Here is a 24,177-nt window from a genome sequence, read left to right on the forward strand (position 1 = left end):
ATGAAACTAATTGGCGACTGTTTGATGATTTTCACTCAGCTAAGCCCCATCATGGCCACTTCCCTAACTCTTTCACTCTTGATATCTCATTAGTAACTCGATATTGTCTGCTGCAGAATTCTTGTCTGCTTGATATTGTAAGGAGAAATTCTGTCCTGGTCACCAATGGGGTTAAAGGGTCAACATGTTTGTTAGGAATAGTAGACTCAAATTTTTAATTATTTTAAGTGTAGTCATACTGTGTCGAGCCACGAAGAAGGCACGCCGGAAATACCTTACTCTATAAGTAGAGTCATGCTGTGTCTTACTCAACTGTAAGCCTTCGAAGTCGAGTCTTTGTTTCACTTGTAATTATCCTAACTGCGAGCCCTAAAACAACATGTTCCGGCTCTCTCCTTCCCCCTCCAACCTTAGCTCCCCCCCCTTCTTGAAGAAGAGTCAGAGAGCCCTGAATCCGGCGCCTCTCAGTTGATTAGTTGGCATGCATTAGTTGGCATAGTATTGAGTTTTCAGGTATGCCGTAGCGTGCTATGTCTGGTGTGGTGTTTATATTGCTGGCCCTCAAACAGGCGTCTAGACCAACTGGCGTCTGTCCATCACTTTTATTAATCTTCAGTGCTTAAGGCAGATTACCCACCCTGAACTTTAAAAAGAGATTGAAATGTCTACATTCACAAACAAGTCAAAGAGGCCATTGCATGGGTTCCGGTCGCCTCCGTGATAAGTATTACGAATCGTAGCTAGTAAAAAACGTGTATCGTATCCCAGGCTTTGATGACAACGCGCTTTGTGTGGTCTTGTCAGGGAGAAAAGACAACTTTTTAAAATTTTGAAAGAAAGAAAGCCTTGAGCCTGTTTGATAAAATTTATCGACCAACTTTTGTCTGTGATAGCTGCATTTATAATGTAATGAACATAGTACGCATCTATGATTGATCAATTCAGTTTCCAATCTTTGTTTCTAAAGATTGTACTTTGTACAGGTGGAAGAACCATAGGACACGTATTCCTTTACCAGGTTCATCCACCTAAACCCAACCCACCCATCCCACCCCGGGGAAGGACATCCATCACACAGTAATCTCGTGCGTGGGAAATTAACGTCTCCTACCCCTAACCCTGCAGGAGATGGGACCTTCATTTATTCGTCCCTATCCGAGAAGACTAGAATATCTAACCATTTCTTGATGTTATAGAAAGGTAGCAAATTCTTCTCAATTATTTTAACTGGGAGGCGATCTTAGCCTATGCCTTAGCAGGTTACAGAACCCAGATGTAACTAGTCATGTAACTCGGAAAGCTTACAAATCGCTTTTTCTTTGGCTCGTGATTGATAAGCTTTCCTCGTTTTCTCCTGATATCCTGCTTAGCTTTATGTGACCAGGATAAATGAAATCTTCCTGCGGCTGGAGACTGGAGATGAGGCTCTCTGCTGTTACCGCCCGCGATTATCAAAGACAAGTTCAGCGGTTATAAGATACAATTTTCAATATGGAGGATGGCGATGAAGAATCGTGTGTGACTTTATTCTCTCAATTCGGTAAAGTTTTCGTTTGGAACCCTGAGGATGCTAAAAAAATTCGGGTTAAATATCGCATAGTTGGATCACTCATTGGATCATTACCTCGCAAACCAAAACAGAACCATTGCTTTTCTCTGCCGCTTCTTCTTTCCAAAGCAGAGGCCACGCTGCTTATCGATAAGGGATTAGCAACGATATTTGATTTGCCTGAAAATCTCCCAGCTCCGTCGAATAAAGAAATTGAAACGTTTAATGAGCTTCGCCGTGACAGCGCTGTGAAACAAATAGAGTTATTTGAAAGAGAGAGAGAGGAAAAGCAGATGGAATTAGCGGAAATTATCGAGGAGGGAAGGAAACGGAAAAGAAAACTGAGAGAGACAGATAAAGGGATAACTAAGCCAGTGAAAAAAGTGAAAAGTGAAGATTTAGACGACAACACTCCTGAAGAATTCTGCCAAAAGGGAGAAAAAGTTGGCAATCGTTTGGATACGAAATGGAATATTGACAATGGTTTGACAAGTAATGAAGAAACAGGAAACAAAACCGATTGCGCTGAAGCCAGTTTAGCCACTTCTTTTATTAAAAACACTGAAAATGAATTGGGATGTAAATGCAAGGACAAGTCTTGCTTGCAGAGAGTGTCACCTAACTGTGATATTAATTATGAAGGAAAAAAGTCTTTGTCAGCCCTTGGAACTTTGATTCACATTCCAACAATTATGCCATCTCAAAGACTCCAGGCTTTATCAGCTGCACATTGGACATACCCCTATACAGAAACTGAAAAGCTACATTACAGGGTATTTTTGGACTTGTGGTCAAAAGGATATTATTTGACATCTGGTGTTAAATTTGGAGGAGATTTACTAGCGTATCCTGGTGATCCAATGAGGTATCACTCATTTTACATTGTTATAATTGTTCCATGGGGAAAGAAGATGACTCCATTTGAGATGATCTCAGCAGGAAGACTGGGTGCTGCTGTGAAAAAAACAGCTCTTATTTGTTCTGTAAATGGTGAGACAGATGAGATTTTGTATACATCCATCAAGTGGAGTGGGATTAGTTAAAAATTTAAAGAGGTAATGATAACAAACTTTAGATTTGATTTCCAAATCAAATTAGTATATACACACTCAGTGATCTTGGTATTTCAAGCAATCTGATTGGTTTGCTATCTCATGCTAATCAACAATGTACACCTCCGAGCGAGTGGATAATGTGAAAAACAAAATAGCGGGTGTAAACTCGCGTTTTGCTTAAGTTCAGAAGCAGAAATTGCCTTTAAATGGCTTCCTATTAATTTTGTTGAGATCACTTCATGTGTATATACTAAAACAATTATTCTTTTCAATCTCGGTGAATAGTGGCTTTCGGGAATATTTACCTCGCCCCTTCGTGGCTCGGTAAATATTTAGCCGCTATTTACCTCGATTTCAAAGAATAATTGTTAAATATTTTAAGAGAAATGATTACCCTATAGGTGGCTTAAAACACTGACCTGGTGTGCAAATTATTTTTTTCATTTGAATTTCGTTCAATGTTTAAATTGAGGGAATGCAGGAAGCATTTCCATCTCCTAGCCATACACAGTTAAACTCCTTTCTTTTGTCTGTTCTCCTTTGCTCCTCTGGTTTCTAATGTTTTTGCACTGTTAGGGGTGATATATTTTCTTACCTTTGTTTCTTTTCACTTGTGTAACAAAATTAGACAGGAAAGAAGACTGGTTATAATAAAATTAAATTGCTGATCACCTCACATGTTTATATCTCAGGCATTTGATGTAATTTTTCAATGATAATTGGATTCAAAGAAACACATTTTCACAGGCCTTTGGTACTACAACAGATGAAGTGTATCTGTGTGGTTAATGGGACAAGCATTCTTAACACAGAGTATATAAACAGGGTTCGTGCTACTCCTTAAACTCCTTGAAAACTACTCGAATATAATTTGCAAATTTAAGGGCGCTCGAAAACTACTTAAAAATAAGAAATTTTTAAAAAAATCCTTACAAACTCCTTGAATTTTTTACTTAAATATGCACTGAATGTGAAAAAATATATTGGAAACAATAAAAGAGAAAAAATTTAGAAAGTTATCTGGTTCAAGAGTGCCTTGGGAAAAAATGTGCTCCCATTATTGCAAACAAATGCTTAGAGAAGCGTTTTTTCATAGCAAAAATGACTTCTTGAAAGTCAAATTTAAGTCCTTAAATACTCCTTAAAAAGTCCTTAAATTTAACTCTGAAATTCGTGCACTAACCCTGATAAAGAAACATGAAAACACTGAAGCACTTACTGGTCAAATAAAGAATTCTTTTTCTTTTTCTCTGAGTGCAACCCATTGATGAGCTCTCTGTAGCTTAGTGGAGGGCACTGGGAAAATTGACAGGTTGTGAGGACAGTTTTGCCCACCTGGTTTGACCATCTGGAGGAAACTTTATCTTATAAAGAAGTACAGTTCAAAAAGTTTTGCCAGCCTGTGAAAACCAGTAGCCCTCCTGCTGAAAACTATAATGAAACCCCTGCATTTATGGGACAAATTAAGAACATTTTCACATATTGGTTGACCAAATAAAAAGAATCATCTTTCTTTATTTACATACACATAACCATTGGAATAATGCTTTGGATACTGTAACACTGAGTATCAAGATGTGATGTGAGAAAAATCTCTGGGTTTTAGATGTAGTGCATTGGATGATGCTAATTTCTCTTACAATACCACCCCTAAAAAATACATAAAAGTCACAAGAATAAAGGAATGATCACCAACTAAAGAAGCTCTTGATTGTTAAACAAATTCTCCTTGTTAGCACCTCAGGAAATGCATGGATAACAGTATGGAGAATATGCATACTGATGTCAGCTGGGGTGTACTGGATTGAAGAGCAAAGTACCAGGGATGCGTTCTGAGTTCCTGTTTTCTAACCCAAATGAAACTTATTTGAAACGGAAAAATATATAATTATTTAAAATTTATAATGTGAATATTATCATAGTATAATTTATTTAAGCAAAAGATGCATGTTTCACAGAAAGAACGACAGTTTGTGTCATTTCTATCGTTAACATTCCTTGTAACTTTCACAAGTGAAGCCGAGTGGGAAAACACAGTGAGAACTCCAAGCGCCGAATTTCTCACAACATATATCGTGTTCAAGACATCCCTGATGAAAACAGCAATCTCCACAGACCCAAGACCAGCAATAACAGTTTGGACCACACATACCAGTGCAATTATTATTTCTGGGATCAAGTAACAAGTCACAGCGCTTTTGTCTTGTGCTATGGTGCCCAGAAATTTCATTTCCAAAATCGCGTGTTGCCCTCAATTCATGTGGGATCTGAATGTCTGAAGTCTTCAGGATACTGTAACACAGGGCATGAAATGGCTTTAACATATCCGGTTGAGTCACATTTTCAGCAAGTGTTGCTGACAAGCGTTCTAGGAGTTTAATTTCCGGTTCTTGCCGCAGCTCTCTTATGGCCTCATTGTAATGAGTTTTTAACGCCGTTAGTTCGACTTGTGTTTCCTCGGTGGTCCGATCCATGTTCAGAAACTCGCGAAGACTGTGCGACGCTTTACGAATGGCTTTGGGAACGTAAAACACTGATGGACCGCGCCTAAAGAGGATTGAAAAAAATCATTGATAGGGAATTAATTCTCCGTAGACGAAATTTATTCCAGCTTTAAAATAGCGCGTGGTCTATTTTTTCGAGTCAATTAGTATTCCAGTAGTTCTGGCGCAGGATATTTCGTTGTACAAACTGTGACATTCTTTTAAGAAACTTTCAAACATGTGGTTGTTATCTGTGATATACGGCTTTCAAAAAATGTATATGTAGGAAGGATTATCTCACGTAATGCCGGCATGACAGTGCAATTTCTAAATGTTGTCGATTTACAAATTGACACCAGAAAACTGTGTTTCTCCTTCCCTTTGTTTACACTAAGACAGATTCACTACAAGTGCGCCGGTAAACAACTTCACCATTGTCCTAGGGCTTCTTTTTAATTTTAAATAACCCCATGTAGTTCTATAGCCGACTATGACATTACCGGTATTTCCCACCAAACGCTATGAATGACGGTACAGAATAGAATAACAAGGTTTGAGAAGGCTCGAGGGCGTTTTCCAACATAACATAGCTGCTGACGATTGATAGAAAAATATCTTTCATCAAACGAGCACGGGTCAATGACGACTCTTCTTACGATTGCGTAAATAAAAAACGTTTCACTTACCCTAGGAAATCTTGATCTATAATCTTGTAATAGAACATGTTTGTACCAAGTTTTTGGTAAAACACTATTATTTGCCCGGTTGTCTTCATCACTTTCATCGAACCTTGTTCAATATCAAAACAAATCCCCAAGGTCTGGTTGTTATAGTAGCATCCTTTTACTCGATGCTCTGAGTAATCCTCGAAATGCAGCGCTTGAGTTATAGATTTGCAATCACAGCTTGCTACTGAGCAACAAAAAACTGCCAAAGTTAACAAAAAAGAAATTGGAGTTTTTGAAGAAGACATTTCACCGTGAAAAAACGCTCGAAGTTTCAAACGTGAAGTGAAGCGACTGCTGTTGTTTGAGAATCCCGATGGAGGATTCACTCCAATCCGTGTGTAGAAGTTTGTGCCACAGTGTATGGCAACTTGATTCTTAAAGGTATTGTCTCTCTGGCCAAAGTTCACTTTTTAAACGTGACCAGCAGTTTCAGTTTCTCATAAGCCGGCCACAAAAAAATTCCGCCGGATCTTATTCCGTTTCATCATTATCAGAAAAATATATACATCTGTGCACATGCTTTCCTTTTTTGGCAACATCTGTTCTTACACTGCTGAAGGAAGAAATTCTCAGCTATAATTGTTTATGTTTTCGATCCCCTAGTTTTTTAAACGAAGCAGTTTAAGAGCTACTCGGACAGCATATTTTTGTTATTCAAGAAGTTACCAGACGGCTTTGCTTAAGGAAATCGGTGAAATTTTGACCACCGCAATGTTTGTTTGCTTCAGGATGTCATTTTGGAGATAACTAAACTTGGGATGATGCTTAATACTGAACCGTTTCATGATTTCTTTTCACTGCGGAAGTATTGCAGAATCTCAATCATTAGAAAAAGGAATGTGCGTCTTGATTTGGAGCAATGAAACCCCTGATCAGTTTAATTAAATATTCTGAACTAAAATAGAGCGAAAAAAATTAATTATTTGCACTAATAGTTTGGTGGTGGTTCATCCACAGGTTAGCTATGTGTCCTCTGTTTTCAGGTCGCATTTGAATCTGTAGGAAAGAAAATCAGAGGAAAGCCATGGTTCATTAGATTGGACAGGAAAATACTGAACCTGCATGACTCCAAAGGGATGAGTGTCAGATTAGAACTATTTCGATGTCTCGGGCCGTCGGAGTAATAACTCGTGGAATTCGTGTCAAGGCTGGGTTTATCGAAGTTTGGAGCTGCTAGATGATACATTTCAAGATTCGTTTCGACCCGAGATACAAAGTTTAACACTGTTTTGGTGAGTAAGAAAGAAAACTCTGAATGGGAAATATAAACCAATAGAACAAGTAAGAATGGAAAAGAATGTAAGAGACGAACTTGAACAATTTGAGCTCTTACTTTCAGCTCTCATCCTTGTGGTTCTATTGACCCATGAGTGTTACTGATGACGCCTTTAATCCGTATACAGATGAATATCTGTCAACTCATTGATAATTGAGGATGTTTAGATACACTCGAACAGCGATTTTTCACATTTTTTTACATCCAGTCAACAACTGGAGCATTAAATTCAAGTGTTTACCGAAGCAAGTTCGCCAGCTTGATTATCCAGGCGGTTAAGAGCTGCGTGCATTCCAAGGGTAACAAAAGAGACATTTCATTCAAGTCAACTTTAAAGAGACTTCGAGGTAGATTAATTTTCTTTCTCTCTTTATACCCACTGAATATTCATCAGGCTGTAAAATACGATAATTAGATTAATTTTTTCTATCTATGCTAAGAAACTAAACTTGACTTAACAAATTACTTATATTACCAAATTATCAGTTCAATAACTAAAAGCTTTTTTTCCATGAATAGCGTGTTTCTAATTTATAAATTCAAGATAAAGCTAGCGATTCTTTCTCTAAGATTGCAGGGTGAGCTGTTCTAGAGGGTTGCGTCGCTGTAATAAATAATATTTTTCAATTAGCAAGTTCACGGTAAAGGAACAACCAGTTTGTTGACAGAGTCCCTTAGGTAATCGCGTGTTTCATCTCGTATGATAAATTGGAACGAGAAATACCCAGGAACAAGGCCATACATTTTAAATAATAATCGCGCATTCGGAAGAGTGTGGAATGATTTTCGACAAGGAAGCATTTCCCAATTCGGATCCCATCGAAACTGAGGTTGAATGATCGGACCGGCAGACATTGAAGCTGTATGGCTGAAAATAGAAACAGAGATTGAGGGAACTTGTTTTTTTTTTGTTTTTTTGTTTTTTTTTTTTCAGTTTTTTTCCAATTTTTTCCACTGTACTATTTGTCACAAAACAAAACAGCTTTGGAAGCTCTGATCTTAACTTAAATGGTTTCTAAATGAACTTAGCCTAAGCCAGGATTATTCAGTTGTGTATAAATCGAATATGTTAAACTTCATTTAGATCGCTAACTCGTAATGGCATGAGTAGTGTATGGCACAGCTTGGCTTTTCTTTGTAAAATAAAATTAATTTAAGGCTGCATCTAATTCATCTAACCATTGCACCGCTCTTGTTTCTTTGATGTTGTAGGGACAACAGGTGGGAAGTTGTTGCCATTCACGGTGATTTTGTGAAAACCTCTACAGCTGGAATCTTCTTCGTCGCATCGCCAAGAAAGGTATATAGTTGGCAGAAAATCGAGGAAGGGGGAAAAAAGTACACCAGGTGTTTATTTTGAATGATGGAGAATTGAAGAAGTCTTGAGAAACTTTTGGAAGGGGTATCCTGGCCTATGCGGGGCCGAACTTTTAAAACGGGTAAAAGAAACTGAAGCTAGACTACTTGATAAACCACTGACTAAATGTCTTTATTTCCCATGATGCTGATCAATACTGCTCCTCCACCTAGACATGCACCCGATGAGACAATAATTATAGCAGAATAGAGCTTATTCAGAACCCCTGGAGAGAAAGTACAGCCGCATTCAGAAATAAGTGAAACTGACTAAATGAAACTACTACAATTGAGAGTCAAAGTCAGAACACGCGTTCTCTTGTTTTTCCCGAGTATTACATCGAGGCGCATTATTTTTTCCACCATGAACTACTTTTCGTACATTTTTTATAATAACGGAAACCAGAACAAGTTAAACCAATTGGCGCCAAACAGTAAGAACTGTACGGTTTCTTCTTGCAACACAGGTCATGTTCGTAACAGCCCCGATGCCAACAGCAATCGCCACAAAACCAACTCCAGCACCAACATCCTTTACCGCACATCCCGCGGCAGTTATTCTTCTGTGGCCTCGTGCAACCGCGATTCTGTCTTTCTTGACCATAATCAGCGTAAGCCTCCTTCATGCTATGCGCAGCTCTTAGCTCGGGTGTGATCTCCACGTCAGAAGCTTTCAGTAAGTTGAAACATAAGGAGTGGAAAGGCTGGAGAATTTCTAACCGAGTAGAGTTATCTCCCAGAGCTGCTGACAGCCGTTTCAGTAAGTGAGTTTCAGGGACATAGTGGAGCTCGTTCATGGCTTCCAGATAGTGGTTCCTCGTGACGTCTTCTTGTTTCATATCATTCTGAGAACTGCGTCTCAAAAACTCCCTCAGTGCGTCTGGACTTCTGGGAATGTTGGCGGGGACATGAACAAATGAAGGACCATGTCTGTGGAACAGGGAAAAAGGCTCTGTCAATTAAAGGACTTTTCTGTTGCAGCGAAATCAAAAAAGATTGAGCTCCGAATGGATTTCTGGTATGGATTTCAAACCGAGAAGTTGTCAATTGATAAACTCCAAAATCAGTCGATCTTGTCTTAGTTCCTTAGAAACATGAAACATGACAAAGGAACAGTAGGGCGTGAAATCACAACTACTATGAAACTAGTACTTAAGTGGAAAATTCAAACGAAGACTCTCTTTCATCATTTATTGTAGTTGATGAGTAGCCATGCATTTTCAAAGGAGGGCTGAGTCACACACTTACCCAATGAAACCCTGATCCAGAATGTGGTAGTAAAACATTTCAGGTCCAAGGTCCATGTAAAGAACCATTTCATCGCCATTGGCCTTGAGCAATTTCATGAATCCTTCCTGAATATCGAAGCAGACGCCCAAGGTTTTATTGTGGATGTAACATCCTTCTGCGTGGTCTGCGGAAAAACTCTTGAAAAGGAGGCCTTTATCTACAGCTGTACAATCAGAAATTCCTCCTATGCACAAAATCGTGAAAAGCAAAATAGGCGACAATGTGGGGCAATTCATTGTGTCCAGTTCAATTTACCACCGATCGTTATCGTTAGCGCGTGCACGTTTTTGAAGAAATGAATGCGAGGGGACAAGATATTAGGTTTTATAGGTTTGATTAGCTCTAAATCATTGTTAAGAGTTCCTGTGTGGTTGCTGGGATATTGTTCGTAGATGTGTGGAATGTTAAAATCACTTGTTCTACCCAGCGGGTGTGCTTCTTTCCGCTCACAGAAAACTGCATTCAGTTGGTTTTGTCATAACACAGCCTGTGACCTTCTTTCAGCTAAATGAACTTCTATATCAATGAGATTTTCATTCCACATTAACAACAGAGTTCAAAGTACACGTGATGTAGCACATAAACTTTGCTTGTAACTTCAGAATGTTAATTTTGTGAGTGGAATTACACTTTTAAAATCAGCATTTATTTAAGCCATCGTGACAGTTCACTAATTACTTTAAACGCTTGAAGAACATGCACGATAACGTTAATTGGAAAAAGATATAAAAAACAGTGAAAAGTTGTCCAAATAGTGACTAGGATTCTGTGAAAGTTTAATTTTGGTGATATTTTTAAGTTTGTGGAACCTTTCTCTCTCTCAAATTCTGAATTATGTGATTATTAACAATAATGCTTTGAAATGGCATCCAGTTTACAAAAGAAGGAAAACAAATCGTGATTGCAAATATTTGGGACATTGTTTCAACTTGCCGTGTTTTGAGTTCGAATTATCAAAGTCAACTTGTTTTGAACTTTCGAAAACGTGCCTTTATCATGACTTTAGCCGGCTGTAAGTGTTCTCCAATATATCTATCCTGATACCTCAATGAAACCTCTTTGTCCACACTGAAACACATTTACGGCGCAAAAAATCTAAGTAGTAAAACATTTCTGAGATAATGAAGCCACCGTTTTCAATAGATTGAACCCTTATTTTTGAGCTTGTTTATGGCGGACGATGAATGGCTTTTACGTTCCAGAAATATATCAAATCGTAATAATTTCGTGATGTCTTGAACAATAATACTCAACATAAAATCTCCAATGCTTCTTCAGTAAATATTGGATCGCCTAGACTTTCCATAATGATACGTGTTTCAATTTAAACCATAAAGTACTGGATACTCAAAAACCACATAAAAGTTTCGTGTTGACTTAACTTCGTGCGTTACCCGGGGCGCGGGATGCGATAATGGAGCGAGAGATAATGACCAAATAAATTTTATGCGACTACATTAGCGATACCATTTCATTCTGTCAACAGTGTTTATATTTTAATTAAGAAATCGACGCAAATTGACGGCTAGGGTAAAATTTGGACTGGACTGGACTATTTCTTGGACGATTTTTTGAACGATATTTTGGACTATTTTTTGGACTATCTTTTGGACGATTTTTTGGACCATTTTATAAGGGGGAAGGCACATCTTTAGTACTCAGGGAGGGGTGGGTGCAGTCGACAAGCACTGAGGGAGGAGTGGGGAAGAGTGTTATTACTCAGGGAGGGGTGGTAGGTGGTTGTAGTTGTAAACACTACTGGTTAATGGAGCTTCTACTCGATCATAATAATTATTGATTGTTTTTAAACTGGCGCGCGAAAGAAAATTTAGTGGTGAACAATAAAGACAATACTTACGTCTCGGAACTATCAGCCGATAGTTCCGAGACAGAAACACTCTATTGTTTGACTAGGTATTTCGGTGTAGTGCGGAATTCTGTGATCTCGTCTGATTAGATCACTGACAAAAGGAAGATAGATAAATTCAGTAAGAACATACTGTATACACAAAGGAAAACGTGAAGCAACTGATAGTGCACACACAAGTCGACTCAAAAGGCACACGGATAACTCAACAGTGGAGGATCGTAAACGCAGTATTTTCAATATAAATTAAAGTCCAGTGTTTACGTGGCAGTTTCGCTTTCGCATTACGGAAATTCCAGATCTTGTCTGATAACATCAATGACAAAAGGAAGAGAGATAAATCTGGTAATTACACACTGTATACACGTTTTTCGAGGTGTGCGGTCTGCGCTCTGCGGTCTGCGTTTTCGTGGTCTGTGTCAACGAGACACCTGAGAGAATATTGCTTTGTACGATTGTACCAAAAGTGATTTCATATAGTAAACGTACAAACGTTAAAATTGCGATAGCGCTTGTGAACTCTATATTTGCGGCTAAAGCCAAGGGACAAGGAACGGAAATTCTGTGATCTCGTCTGATAACGTCAATGACAAAATAAAGATAGATAAATCTGGTAATTACACAAAGGAAAACTGATGGTGCACAAGTCGACTCAAAAGGCACACGCATAACCTATGCCAGACTCGTAACTCAACAGTGGAGGATAGTAAACGCGACATTTTCAAAAAGAACCAAAGTCTTGTATTTACGTGGCAGTTTCGCTTTCGCATGGCTAAAAAATTAAAGAAACGCCGCGGCCCAGCGCAAAATGTTGATGTAGGAGAAGTCAGTCGAGGAACCGATTAAAATAATTATTACGATCGAGTAGAAGCTCCATTAACCAGTAGTGTTTACAATTACAACCACCTACTACCCCTCCCTGAGTAATAACACTTTCCCCCCACCCCTCCCTCAGTACTTGTCGACTGCACCCACCCCTCCCTGAGTACTAAAGGTGTGCCTTCCCCCTTATAAAATGGTCCAAAAAATCGTCCAAAAAATAGTCTAGTCCAGTCTATATTTTACCCTATGCCCAACTTGACTGCATTAATTGGAGGCAGCCATAGATTGTAAGAAATAGTGAACTGTGAATGTTAAGCCAGCGATGAGTAATGCTTTCATTTAGGCTCGATCATTTTGGTATTCATTATCATTTGGTAAAACCAGAGTTATCTCAAAAATGTTTTTCGTCCTCTTCTCGGTTTACCACCACCGCCACCTCCGATTTAATCACCCCTTATAACCTCCAAATTCGGAGGATGTAAAACCGCAGGAATGTGGAAAAAGGCAGTGTGGACTTGTTGGATTTTCTCTACAATAGAGATCGTGTTCGTAACAGCCCTCATGGCTGCAGCAATCGCCACAGACCCAATTCCAGCACGAAAACCCTTTGCCACACAATCCTCGGCAGCCATTCGCCGTCGGGTAAATGATTGATTTTTTGACCCATACAGTGCACTCATGAAGACATATCTTACTGAATCAGCTTACCCAACAAATGCTTGATCGAAGACTTGGTAGAGAAACATTTTGGTAGTAAGTTGCCTGTAATTTAGAACTTCATTGCCATTGGTCTTCAGTAATTTCACGAATCCTTTGCGCATTTCGAAACAAACACTCAAGGTCAGATTGTATAAGTAACATCCTTGGACTTGGCCCAGAGACTGATTCTTTCGGCGAAGTCCTTTTAACACTAGAAGTTGCTCTTGTGAAGGATATAATTGCGACTACGTTCACAAGCATGGTTAACTGTGACGGAAATTCTGTCAATTTTCACGAAAAGTCGGATTGAATACGTACGATTACTGACAGGCCAGTTAAGCTCCCTTTTCGTGAGACTTTTGTATCAATGCCGTGAATTATTTGACTAAGATTTTAAATGAATTTCACACCCAGGAGACACCGACAATGGACCAAAATGACAAAAATAAAACGGGAAATACGATGTTATTGCCGTGCTTAGGGTAGGATAATAATGAATATCATAACAACAAAAAATCCCACTAATCTAATAGAGTCACTTTCATGCGGACTTTCCATCACGGTGTTCGAAACTTTGTCCCTAACGTGTCACTCAGTAGGGTGATTATTTTTTCCTTGCTCTGTGTCCAGTTAAGGTCTTACGCTCAAGCGTAGACAGCTTTATTTGCTTGTAGCACCAGAAAACAAAGTTTTATCATCAGACTAGTTTTACTAATTGCGTTTCTTTTAATCCTTTTGCCAAATTTAGAAACGTAGGATGCCTGTACTCACGTCCGTAGAATGGGCAAGTCACAGCCAAGCATAACAACATGTAAAGTAATCTATCTGCAGTGACAAATGATACACATTCTAATTGGACTTTTCAGCTTAGATCAACACTGTTGCACTGTCGTTACATTTTTAACGTTAGATAACGACCTCTCTCCGGCGAACGCACAGCATTCTTACGGAAAAAGACCAGGCCAGCCGGATGAGTGCAACAGTGCGGAAAAAAGTAACGAGAGAGCCTGGGGAGAACCCTTGCACGGTTCGCAGGTCATCATGAAAATTATGCATGGCGTTTGTTTAAATTTGATTATTGCCATTTTATCGATTTTTTTTGCGTGTGTTTTGGTAAATTGAAGCTATACGACGTGAAAAGAATGGACTTTATCGATAACCACTAAATCACTTTCCTCAATGAGCGTTAAAAATGAATAAAATTAACTCAAGGCACTCTCGCAAAATATTGAGCAAGTTGCCACACCAAAACTGGTGTTACACTTAAAAACCTTGCTAGCAGTGGGCAGAAGTTGACCACAGGACAAAAGAAGGCAAACACAAAAGTGATTAAAGACACATCCCCATCCCCCTGGTTATGTCAGTCGACCTTTCCCATTGAGACACTACGGCTTAATAAGGCGATTTTGTTTTTGCAACATTCCTTACCTGGATGGGACAGAGAAAACGATCGGTGCATGGACAGAAGTATACAATACTTTATTAATTCCTATTTCATAGCTTTTACAGAATCAATTTGGCAAAAACGTCTGTCACTGTTTAATACTACTGAAGTATGAAACTATCACATACTGGAAGTTAACTTTCCGTCATCAATTAATCATAACGAGCTACACAATGTTTGAAAAATTAGTTTCATCACCATTTGGATATATGTCGGTTGAGTTCCATATTTGTTTGTACAACGAGGTACATGGTGAAAAGAATCAAAAGAGTTGACGAGGGCCAACCTTAAGAAAAAGAAATTACAGTTAGGCTATATGAAATAAGACGAGAATTTCGAGACATCAAAGTACCATATAAGGACTACATCGCTTGCCCTATCCCCAGCCCTCTTAGCTGTGCTTTTGATCCTTATGTAAATTTCTTCGCCTTCCGCTGTACAACTAAAACCAGTGCTTCGAATTTTAACGAATGCGAACTGCAACGAAACTTTTTCCTAATTTTTTTTTTTTTGTCACTGACTAAACAACGTGAATATTTTAACAAACTTAACTGAAGATACTAGATTTAAACACCAATGAAAATAATTGTAGTGACGTTAAAGAACAGTTTAATGAGGTTTTTTAACATACCGAAATAAAACATTCTCTTGATGTAAAACCAAATGGGTTCGGATCCACTCAAAAACACCAGGTTACTTAGAATCAAGCAGGACACTGTCACAACACCAAACATGGCGCGAATTCGGCGCGATGCTGCGGGAGAGAGCCTGTCCTAAAAAAGGGAAAAAACAACAGTTTTGACTTTCTGGGGAAAAAACCAAGGAGTGTTTCATAACTGTAAAACTAGTCATTGATCTATCCTCAACTTCTTTAGCCGATTTTTTCGGGCTCGTGGTATAAGGGAGTACGTTGTTCGACAAGTTCAGGAAACAACTGCGATGAAGGCCAATGAGTAGGGTTTCCGATTAACAATCGTGTCTGAAGATAGCATGTAAGGCCAACAGATTGAAATCAATTTTACTGATGCTGGAGCAGGCACGCAGCATTTTTATTATATCGCTCTATGACACGCTCTTACTGGCACCTCACACTGCGGTACCTTCCACTCAACAGCAGCTGGGTAACTGAGGGTTTCCAAGTGGAATAAGATCATTTTCAAAAGCAGCTAACCATAATTAAACGTCATTATTGAGATTCATTCGAACGCAAATATACCCACCTCCAATTGAGTGACTGAAGGAAGCTTCAACACGATGCCCGCCATAGATTCTACAACAACTCCAATCCAGTTAGGGATGAACCACCATATTGCGTGCACATGCGCGCCATGCCACAACCATATAAAGGCAAAAGCGAAAAACGAAGCTACAATTTGACGGAAAACGCCTGAACGGGATCCTCCCAGAGGAATATAAATGTATCTGCCACAAACCACAGAACGTCTGTCAGTACACACGATGCACAGTGAAGGCAGCCGTATTCTGATATGCTTTTTTCACTTGCTATATTCATCAGCAAAGAAGCTCAAGTTGAGAACGAAAAAGAAAGCTTGCTAATGAAGAATTTCCTTTCAACCCACGACAAGTACCTTAAAAGTTAAAACTAATATGTCAGATTTTTGACAAAATAAAAAAATAATAATAACAACAAAAACAACATTCCCTGATCACTCCTCTAATGGAGCTTTTCAGGGCAAATACAAACAAATTGGAAACGCATATAACCATAGCGTTTAAAACTCCCAACTGGCCAGACGCAGACCAGTTGGTTATATACAAATGAATAAAGGCTGAAAGATTCTAAAGAAACTGTGTTGCTGCGTCGGTGGGGGTAACAAGGTAATTGGTTATATCAACTAAGTTGAAATAGTTATTTGGTCACCGTAACGAATAAAAAAGCTGACGTTTCGAGCGTTAGCCCTTCGTCAGAGCGAATGACGAAGGGCTAACGCTCGAGACGTCAGCTTTTTTATTCGTTACGGTGGCCAATTTACTATTTAACAATTATTCGCCGAAGGCGAGGTTAATATCATCGAATAATCCCCGAGACGAGGTCGAGGGGATTATTCGACAATATTCACCGAACCTGAGGCGAATAATTGTTTTAGTATAATTTAAGAGCTGAACAACAGAGAAATTTCTAAAATCATAACATTTTAGTAACATTTGTTAACATTTTATTTTAACATTTTATATAAACCGCGTGGAGCGGTTTATATAGCTTCATATAAGGAACCGCTTGACCAATCAGATTGCTGGAAACTCTTTGCTCAGCTCTGAAATGATACTAATTCAACTGAGTTGATATAACCAATTGCCTGGTTAGATACAAAGCGTCACTGAGGAGATGAACTTGGGAGAGAGGAGAGATTGAACCTGGAAACACCAGATTACAAGCTCAGCGCCCTATCCACTCGGCCACACTGCCCTTTTCATCTGCCCTGACACTTGTTAGTACAGCGCTAGCTTAATAATCGGGACTTGAATACAGACGATCAATAGAGAATTACTGACCTTATCATCCAGGCGTTAAGACCCCTGTCAAAGTATCTGTGAAAAAGAACAAAACAGAAAACATTCTGAAACTACTACAACATATTCATAGAATACTCTTGGAGAGAGTGAGAGATTGTTTTTTATCTACATGATTGTGACGATTCTCCTATCAGAAGTAGTGCTAGTAGTGTCTGCTGCGGCACTGCACCAAGATTTGCTGACTGGATCGCTAGGTTGGCCAAATTTTAATCTCTTCTCTTTATTCAAGAGCTACCTTTCAGTTCATCGCCAATATCTCTAATCTGTAGCCATTAGGTGAGGGATGAACGAAAACTATTTATAACTGATGATATTACTGAAAATTTAGAAGCTGAAACAAACCATGAAATATCACAATTTAAGAATGAAGCTGTCATTAGTGCGCAATTTCTGCGCACTGCGTCTATATGCGCGGTATATTTGCCATGGAAGACGACTCTGGATTAGTGCTGATAATCATCTTTGATAATCTCTGCCCAGAGCGCGTTTCACACGTGCTATTCACAATCGCGCACTACACATGCCTCCAGTGCTTCCTCACGTGTCAGGCGTCTCTTTCCCATCCCTGCAGTACTCCTGCCTGCAGTACCCATCCCTGCAGTACTCCTGCCTGCAGTACCCATCCCTGCAGTACTCCTGCCTGCAGTACCCATCCCTGCAGTACTCCTGCCTGCAGTACTCATCCCTGCAGTACTCCTGCCTGCAGTACCCATCCCTGCAGTACTCCTGCCTGCAGTACCCATCCCTACAGTACTCCTGCCTGCAGTACCCATCCCTGCAGTACTCCTGCCTGCAGTACCCATCCCTACAGTACTCCTGCCTACAGTACCCATCCCTGCAGTACTCCTGCCTGCAGTACCCATCCCTGCAGTACTCCTGCCTGCAGTACCCATCCCTGCAGTACTCCTGCCTGCAGTACTCATCCCTGCAGTACTCCTGCCTGCAGTACTCATCCCTGTAGTACTCCTGCCTGCAGTACTCATCCCTGCAGTACTCCTGCCTGCAGTACTCATCCCTGCGGTACTCCTGCCTGCTGTCCTGTGAGGCCTCCAAACTCAAAAGTATTTAAATTACCAGTCTTCTGAACGAATTGGTAGAAAGACGCAAATCTACTTACTTCCACATGTCAGTAAAGAGGTAAAGTGTGGTGACACATCTCGGAAGTAAAGGAACTTCGATCTTATCGACCTCCGCCAGTAAGGTTGTACAGCGGTAGAACACCTTGTACTTAACAAGAAAGATGTGTAGCTGAGAGTACATGATCCCACACAGGGCCCAATTGTTCAAGGCACTAAACAAGCGAGGGTCTTGAGTGAAAGCCGTCGAGTAAATAAAGTGTAAGTAGCACTCTAGGAAAAAGTACCACCATAGCGTACGTGCTGTGTCCCTGAGAAGGGACTTTACTTCTTCTCTTGTAAACGGCCTGTACGGTTGATAAAACTAAAGAATACGAGAATTCATCTTAGAAAAATACAACCGAATGTAAATAAACTGCGCAGAGATGTCAAACTGGACTACTTGCAGTTAAACACATAGAACACGTAATACACATAAAATCACAGGACTGTTATGGTTTTACGACGCCTGACTGAAGAACACTCTAAGAGTAAAAACGTAGTTTACAGGATAAAGTAAAAAACCTTAGAGTGCAAAGAGTGCCATAGCTCAGCAAGTCATACTAAGCTTTAGGTTAGCCAACTGCGCAAGTTTGCCCGCGGCCTGAAATGGCGCATGAAATATATGAGGAGATTCCGGGGAGGCAGGGATTCTGGGGACAACGGGCCGGTGATTTAAACCGGAGACTCACCTCTAAGCAGGAGCGCTGTGCTGGTGATCAATGCATAAACGAAGGAATTGTATCGCAACTCACGAAAATCACTTACCGTCCTCTGAAAAGTGTCGAAGTTGACAACAGGACCATTGGCAAATAACGGTAGATAAAAGTTATACACCAGTAGGTCTAGAAGCGAGTACTGCTTTAGGGGTTTGTCTTTTTCCATCTCACGTGATCGCCAGCAGTATTCCATTCCAAAGCTTATGCATCGGAGGTTTCCCATCATGCATACAAACAATGTAAAATTCTTGATCTCTCCGACAGGACTCAAAGGATTAATCTGGAGAAACCAAGATGTGGAAGGAATTTTAAAACAAGAAAAAACAAAAAAAAAAATGGCGGGTTCCTGTCATTGGCAAAGACGTCTGTCACGAGGGACACACTCGGGAATTGCACTTCGCGTTCGCTTCGCGCTTACCACCGTTTGATCAGTTGAAAAACGGCAAAAACAGTCCCTTCTGTTCTGCAAACTATACTGCACATAACCTGATTCATCAAGGAGTATTCTGTATTTTAGAGGCAGAGCAGAACTCTTGAGTACGAACCTGAAACGTGGCTTATTTCGTAAATGATCTCAAAAGTTTCAGGATCCTCTCCCGACAGGAAGTCAGAATTCTCCGTTTCCATGACAACTCATCTTCAAACTATTTAAAGTAGTCATCTTTCGAAAGGCTAATTGTAATTATTTGAGAGAACATGGGCTAAAAAAAGAGAACCAAAAAACAAAGTGTTTTTGAGCAGCTCTGACACCATCAACACCAACCAGATCAACAAAAACAACAACAATTTGACACAAACATTTGAAGTTTTGGAAGAATGTTGGTATCTCAGCAACTACACATATACCCTCCCTAATCCAATAACAGTCAACTGATAACAAGTAAAGTTAATGTTAAGGGAGGAGTAGGTGCAATTTGCTCAGATACTGACCTTGATCCGAAGTTTCTCACCTGCCACATTCTGAGTGAGTGTATCTGTAGAGAGAGCACAATACCAACAGAGCACAGCCACATGGCAATCATCGACTTGAAAATGATACAAGAGGTGTAAACAAGCAGGCAATGTCCAACCATGAACAAAACTGGTTTGAGGCCGGCGATATAAAGTAGAAATGATAAGGTAAAGGAAAGGCAATACAGCGGTTTGAGCTAAAAAGGTAATAAGGTAAGCACATTAGTATATTCTATAGATATTACAACCTCTCCCACACCCCCTTAAGGGATAGAGGGAAGTGGCTGTTGTCAATGGGGAGGTTGTAGGGACTTTAAGCAAACTACGTCTCAGAAACTGCAACAAGGACACACTTTAAAACTTTGTACATGTCTTAGCTGTGCTCTGCCAAACAACAACATGAAATCACCAAAATTTGCGTTTTCTGGTAACGGAAACTCTGACGGTGAATTATTTCATTACATCTGAATTATTATTTCCACAAGATTGAGTAGATCAAAAAAAAGAAAAAGAGCTCTTTAGCATATCACCTGGGGAATAAATCTTGAGAAAAAGAGTCCACCAAACATGTGAACTAACATGGCAGGCATCAAGGATTTTACTGCGCTTATCCAAAATTCCCACTCAAAATCAGTCACATCCTGTAAATTAAACAAACAAGCAAACAAAAAAATTAGCATATCATACAACATTCCCTAAAAAATTAGAGGGAGCATAGAAAGAAAAGACACAAACTACTCAGTCCTTTAACTCACAAGATGTACTTTGTAATTCCTCCTTCCAGCTGCTACACATTTTCTTGTAAGTTTGTTAAGAGAATTTGGGGTTACATCACTATAACAACCTCCACGCCATAAGTTGTCTATGTCCATTATGTGTTTGCTAGATGATGTATGGACAGCAAGACAAAGGGAGGTCTCGATTTCTCGGCCTAATCTGCTGCACACATCAGAATTTTATCAGTGACAAAAATTCAACAATTGTTTAATCAACACAGGGAAAAGAGGTTCATGTATTTTATTTATTTTAGTCAGTGATAACTTAATTCACATAATGGACTGTGCCTGCTGGATGACCAAACCATGAATCATCAGCTGGGATGCCCAACCTTTTTCCTTCCAATAAATTTCCACCCCTCTTGTAGGTCATCTGCATAAATCTCATCTTTGTAGTCTGTAAAGATTTAAGAGAAAATTTTATTAATATGCCATTCAGAGTTTATGGAGTTTCTCATTTTTTTAAGCCATTGAATTGTAAGATATATATATGCCTATGGCCCAAACACGGGTATGTCCACAGTTTTAACTGTGGGGCTGCACCTATAATGACAACACTGCTTGGCACATGGGCAGTGTCCCTTGGCGAGGTACTCTGTTGATTGATGACATAGCAAAGCTGAGATGGTTGTAGAGAAGCTCATTGCATAACACCCACCCATCCCACCCCAGGGTAGGACATCCACCACACAGTAATCTCGTGTGTGGGAAATTAACGTCTCCTACCCCTAACCCTGCAGGGGACTGGGCCTACAGTTTATTCGTCCTTATCCGAGAAGACTAGAATAGCTATCCATTTCTTGATATTATAGAAAGGTAGCAAATTGTCCTCACTTATTTTAAGACTATGAGTATTGGTCCAGCCGGGGCTCAAACCCTCAACCTCCCGCACAACACAATCTGGTGCTCTAACCAATTGAGCTGACTGGGAGGTGGTTGTAAGATAGTTACTTAACAAAAAAAAAACAAACAAACAAACAAATGGTGACTAGCTAAAGAAAGACCACTATTGGCCCATCCTTTTAAGGATTTTAGCACATGAAACCAAGACTAATAAGAAATTTTCTGATAGATATCATTCTTTTGCTTTAAAACATAACTAAGATAAAAAATTGGAAAAGTTGAAAACTGTTACCACATGAAGAATACTTCTTATCAGTAGCTCAGGTCAGCTAGCCAGTAGCTGACAGATGCTCAACTTGATGTCTATGTTGAGATGTGTACTAGTGTTGGCCAAATATCAGTGGACCATTGGTCCACTACCAACCAAGTATTGGTTGACTACAGTCAACACATTGGTCTGTTATTGGTCAAGATGTAAACTAATACATCAACAAGTATAGTGACAAAGAAGGCCATCTGAAGTACTCAAAATTCCTGAGAAAATTTTAGTTTTGCTCAATCAACTGCCTTTCAGTAGTGTTGGTTTAAAATCATCCTTCCCCCTAAAATTACGAAGGGGTCATACTGAGTATTTTCTGTAGTGATGTATATTTGCATTAAGTTTCCAATAAGTTCAACATCATTTGTGTATCTTGAAAAATGTCGCAAAATTTTTTAAGTTCATCATGAACACGTCAGTGCTAATCTCCTTGATTCTCAGCCAGAAATATGACAGAAATTCTGTGAAACAAATGTCATGTCCATCTCTGAACAAATCCTCTTCTTAGCAAGAGGACTATATGCAGCTGTGCTTTGTTCACCTTCAGAAGCTTTGTAAATGCTGTACAAGGCACATGATAACAAAGAAATCCACACAAGCCAGTAGACTGTAATCTCAGTTAGAGGAAGGGGACCATGTTTTCTAGATGCAGACATCTACCAAGAAAAACATAGTAAACATGTGTAAGGAGTAATATATTAAGTGAGAGAAGGATTTCATCAGAAATACAGTTAAAATAAAAATGTAGTAAACTGATATGCTACAAAATTTAATATCTACCTTTAGTAATTAATCCAGCACCAAGAATGAATGCACAGTGTAACAAGACTAACAGTGAAAGGGTAAGAAGGAATGGAGTTTAATAAGGTCTGATATCAAACATGAAGTGATCTACAAAATCAGACCTTTTGCAGAGAGTCTGATTTGTAAATTATGAGTATAATCAAAGGCAGAACTGGACAACACAATATCCTGTTTACGACATTATTATCCAAACAATGAGTAAATTTGGGAAACAAAATATCCACTTTTATCCCCAAGACACAATTACTACAACAACAAAAAAAAAAATTGGACTTTTCGTCACAAGGAAGTGAACCTAACAGTCTATATTAAAGCAACAGAGCCCACTACAGTTATGTGTACTCTGCAATGACACAGGCATGACAATTCAACTTTAGAATAATTTAAAACTGAGTCTTTATCACCCCTTGCCAGAAGTGAAAGGTGTATGTAAAACCACCAAGTTTGGTGGATCTGTTTCACTCAGACATCTGAATAGAAGAGATAAAATTATTCTTCGAAATAATTGTTTACAGTTTTGTCACGGCTTGAAATTACTAATACACATAAAAATACTACAATGTCTTCATTGTTATTGAACATACGTACATTCATAATTACCGTCAACTAAACTTCAGTTTGACAGGTTCCTTTGGCGCGTAAATCACACGCGCGAGGTATAGAGAGCTGGATTAGATAACAGATATAAAATGCGTCTCATGGAGATGCACTTACTTGTTATATTTCCTTGCAGAATCCAGCTAGTCCAGTTTTTTCGACAGTGTTCACTATTCTGTGGCACATGGAAAGACAACGGCTGAATTACAGATCCCAAGCAAGTTGAGTGACAGTAAGATTAAATCGAATCGCGCGCACCTTGGCCGCTTTCCAATTAAATGTACCTATGTACCAAAATCTGTTAACAACCTTGCCTCCTGCTAATCTATCGCATACTTTTTTACTGATGCTGAACCTCGACATTCACTGACAGCTGAATTGATACTATTCACTTCCGGTTTCAGCTGAACAAACACAAGTCTTGATTTTAACTGATCAGCGGATGCTAAACCCTCGATTCCAGGGTTACGTAGGTCATATATTCAAGCATCAGCTATCCCTACCTTCTACTCCACTATTACCCTTTCGAGGAAATTACTTTACCTATAAGCTTCCTTCGCGGCTCACAGAAAACAGAGATCTCGTCCGACATTTTAAGGGGAACAGACCATTTCATGTCGCGCTATCAGGGGGTGGGAATGGGTTGGGCCGGAATGTTTTAAGCGAGTGAAAAGTTGAAAACTGTGTATTACTAAGGCTCAAAAGAAGATAAAACGTCTTAGTAGAGCTTTGACACGAGGATCAATTCTGGTATTCTGAGCTTTTATCTTACGCCTTCAAGTTTGAACAAATGAATCAAAAATGACAGACAATCAAACTATTTCCAACCCTTTTTTCAATTTTTTTTTTTTTTATTATTATCTCGGCATTCTTACAAGAAGTATTGTAACCCACACACATTTACTGCTGTGTGAATTATATGCGGTACCTATTAGATTTCTAAAAAACT

At 39.4% G+C, this 24,177-nt stretch overlaps 5 protein-coding genes and 1 long non-coding RNA gene across 11 annotated transcripts; 2 read left to right on the forward strand and 4 right to left on the reverse strand.

Annotated features, from left to right (window-relative positions):
- The first annotated feature begins 1,457 nt into the window (after window positions 1-1,457).
- LOC111331915 (tRNA-splicing endonuclease subunit Sen34) lies at window positions 1,458-3,280 on the forward strand. The gene has a single exon (XM_022937135.2). It carries the CDS (start codon window positions 1,492-1,494, stop codon window positions 2,590-2,592), a length of 1,101 nt encoding a protein of 366 aa, XP_022792870.1. The 5' UTR covers window positions 1,458-1,491; the 3' UTR covers window positions 2,593-3,280.
- Window positions 3,281-4,086: 806 nt separating this feature from the next.
- LOC111331916 (uncharacterized) lies at window positions 4,087-6,233 on the reverse strand. The gene is made up of 2 exons (XM_022937136.2): window positions 5,774-6,233; window positions 4,087-5,151 (listed from the first exon to the last, which is right to left on the reverse strand). The coding sequence occupies exons 1-2, from the start codon at window positions 6,058-6,060 to the stop codon at window positions 4,593-4,595; spliced, it is 846 nt and encodes a 281-aa protein (XP_022792871.1). The 5' UTR covers window positions 6,061-6,233; the 3' UTR covers window positions 4,087-4,592.
- Window positions 6,234-6,321: 88 nt separating this feature from the next.
- On the forward strand, window positions 6,322-10,033 carry LOC111331851 (uncharacterized). The gene is made up of 3 exons (XR_002694961.2): window positions 6,322-7,047; window positions 8,304-8,391; window positions 8,915-10,033. It is a non-coding gene; the product is annotated as an uncharacterized LOC111331851 (long non-coding RNA).
- LOC111331850 (uncharacterized) lies at window positions 8,560-9,973 on the reverse strand. Its single transcript, XM_022937047.2, has 2 exons — window positions 9,696-9,973; window positions 8,560-9,377 (listed from the first exon to the last, which is right to left on the reverse strand). Exons 1-2 carry the CDS (start codon window positions 9,971-9,973, stop codon window positions 8,798-8,800), a joined length of 858 nt encoding a protein of 285 aa, XP_022792782.1. The 3' UTR covers window positions 8,560-8,797.
- A 2,631-nt stretch (window positions 10,034-12,664) lies between the features above and the next one.
- LOC148729680 (uncharacterized) lies at window positions 12,665-13,683 on the reverse strand. Its single transcript, XM_088725180.1, has 3 exons — window positions 13,648-13,683; window positions 13,146-13,370; window positions 12,665-13,113 (listed from the first exon to the last, which is right to left on the reverse strand). The coding sequence occupies exons 1-3, from the start codon at window positions 13,681-13,683 to the stop codon at window positions 12,874-12,876; spliced, it is 501 nt and encodes a 166-aa protein (XP_088581306.1). The 3' UTR covers window positions 12,665-12,873.
- A 904-nt stretch (window positions 13,684-14,587) lies between these two features.
- LOC111331906 (protein-cysteine N-palmitoyltransferase HHAT) lies at window positions 14,588-23,642 on the reverse strand. Of its 6 annotated transcripts, none has more exons than XM_088724703.1 (12): window positions 23,346-23,642; window positions 22,369-22,483; window positions 20,998-21,062; window positions 20,645-20,771; window positions 20,420-20,530; window positions 19,889-20,086; window positions 18,988-19,218; window positions 18,222-18,544; window positions 17,084-17,119; window positions 15,790-15,991; window positions 15,201-15,342; window positions 14,588-14,855 (listed from the first exon to the last, which is right to left on the reverse strand). In XM_088724703.1, the coding sequence occupies exons 3-12, from the start codon at window positions 21,051-21,053 to the stop codon at window positions 14,764-14,766; spliced, it is 1,518 nt and encodes a 505-aa protein (XP_088580829.1). In that variant the 5' UTR covers window positions 21,054-21,062; window positions 22,369-22,483; window positions 23,346-23,642; the 3' UTR covers window positions 14,588-14,763. The 6 variants fall into 6 exon arrangements, with proteins under 6 accessions (XP_088580829.1, XP_088580828.1, XP_088580826.1 ...); XM_088724702.1 differs by having other exon boundaries at window positions 20,645-20,825; XM_088724700.1 differs by having other exon boundaries at window positions 20,645-20,828.
- Between the last annotated feature and the right edge of the window lie 535 nt (window positions 23,643-24,177).

The sequence above is a fragment of the Stylophora pistillata genome, chromosome 6 (assembly GCF_964205215.1).
Source record: "Stylophora pistillata chromosome 6, jaStyPist1.2, whole genome shotgun sequence".
Lineage (NCBI taxonomy): Eukaryota > Metazoa > Cnidaria > Anthozoa > Scleractinia > Pocilloporidae > Stylophora > Stylophora pistillata.

Excerpts from the sequence above, each read along its gene's own strand:
- LOC111331915 (XM_022937135.2), top strand. The coding sequence starts at position 1,492 with ATGGAGGATGGCGATGAAGAATCGTGTGTGACTTTATTCTCTCAATTC.
- LOC111331916 (XM_022937136.2), bottom strand. The coding sequence starts at position 6,060 with ATGTCTTCTTCAAAAACTCCAATTTCTTTTTTGTTAACTTTGGCAGTT. Across the intron at positions 5,152-5,773 it reads ATAGATCAAGATTTCCTAGG|GCGCGGTCCATCAGTGTTTT; the intron begins GTAAGTGAAACG and ends AATCCTCTTTAG.
- LOC111331850 (XM_022937047.2), bottom strand. The coding sequence starts at position 9,973 with ATGAATTGCCCCACATTGTCGCCTATTTTGCTTTTCACGATTTTGTGC. Across the intron at positions 9,378-9,695 it reads CTGGATCAGGGTTTCATTGG|ACATGGTCCTTCATTTGTTC; the intron begins GTAAGTGTGTGA and ends CCTGTTCCACAG.
- LOC148729680 (XM_088725180.1), bottom strand. The coding sequence starts at position 13,683 with ATGGAAAGTCCGCATGAAAGTGACTCTATTAGATTA. Across the intron at positions 13,371-13,647 it reads AAAGTGACTCTATTAGATTA|TCGCAATTATATCCTTCACA; the intron begins GTGGGATTTTTT and ends TTGTGAACGTAG. Across the intron at positions 13,114-13,145 it reads TCTACCAAGTCTTCGATCAA|TGTCTTCATGAGTGCACTGT; the intron begins GCATTTGTTGGG and ends TTCAGTAAGATA.
- LOC111331906 (XM_088724700.1), bottom strand. The coding sequence starts at position 21,053 with ATGAGATTTATGCAGATGACCTACAAGAGGGGTGGAAATTTATTGGAA. Across the intron at positions 17,120-18,221 it reads CTCTTTACTGACATGTGGAA|ATACTTTGACAGGGGTCTTA; the intron begins GTAAGTAGATTT and ends TCTTTTTCACAG. Across the intron at positions 15,992-17,083 it reads CTTAACGCCTGGATGATAAG|ATACATTTATATTCCTCTGG; the intron begins GTCAGTAATTCT and ends GGTTTGTGGCAG.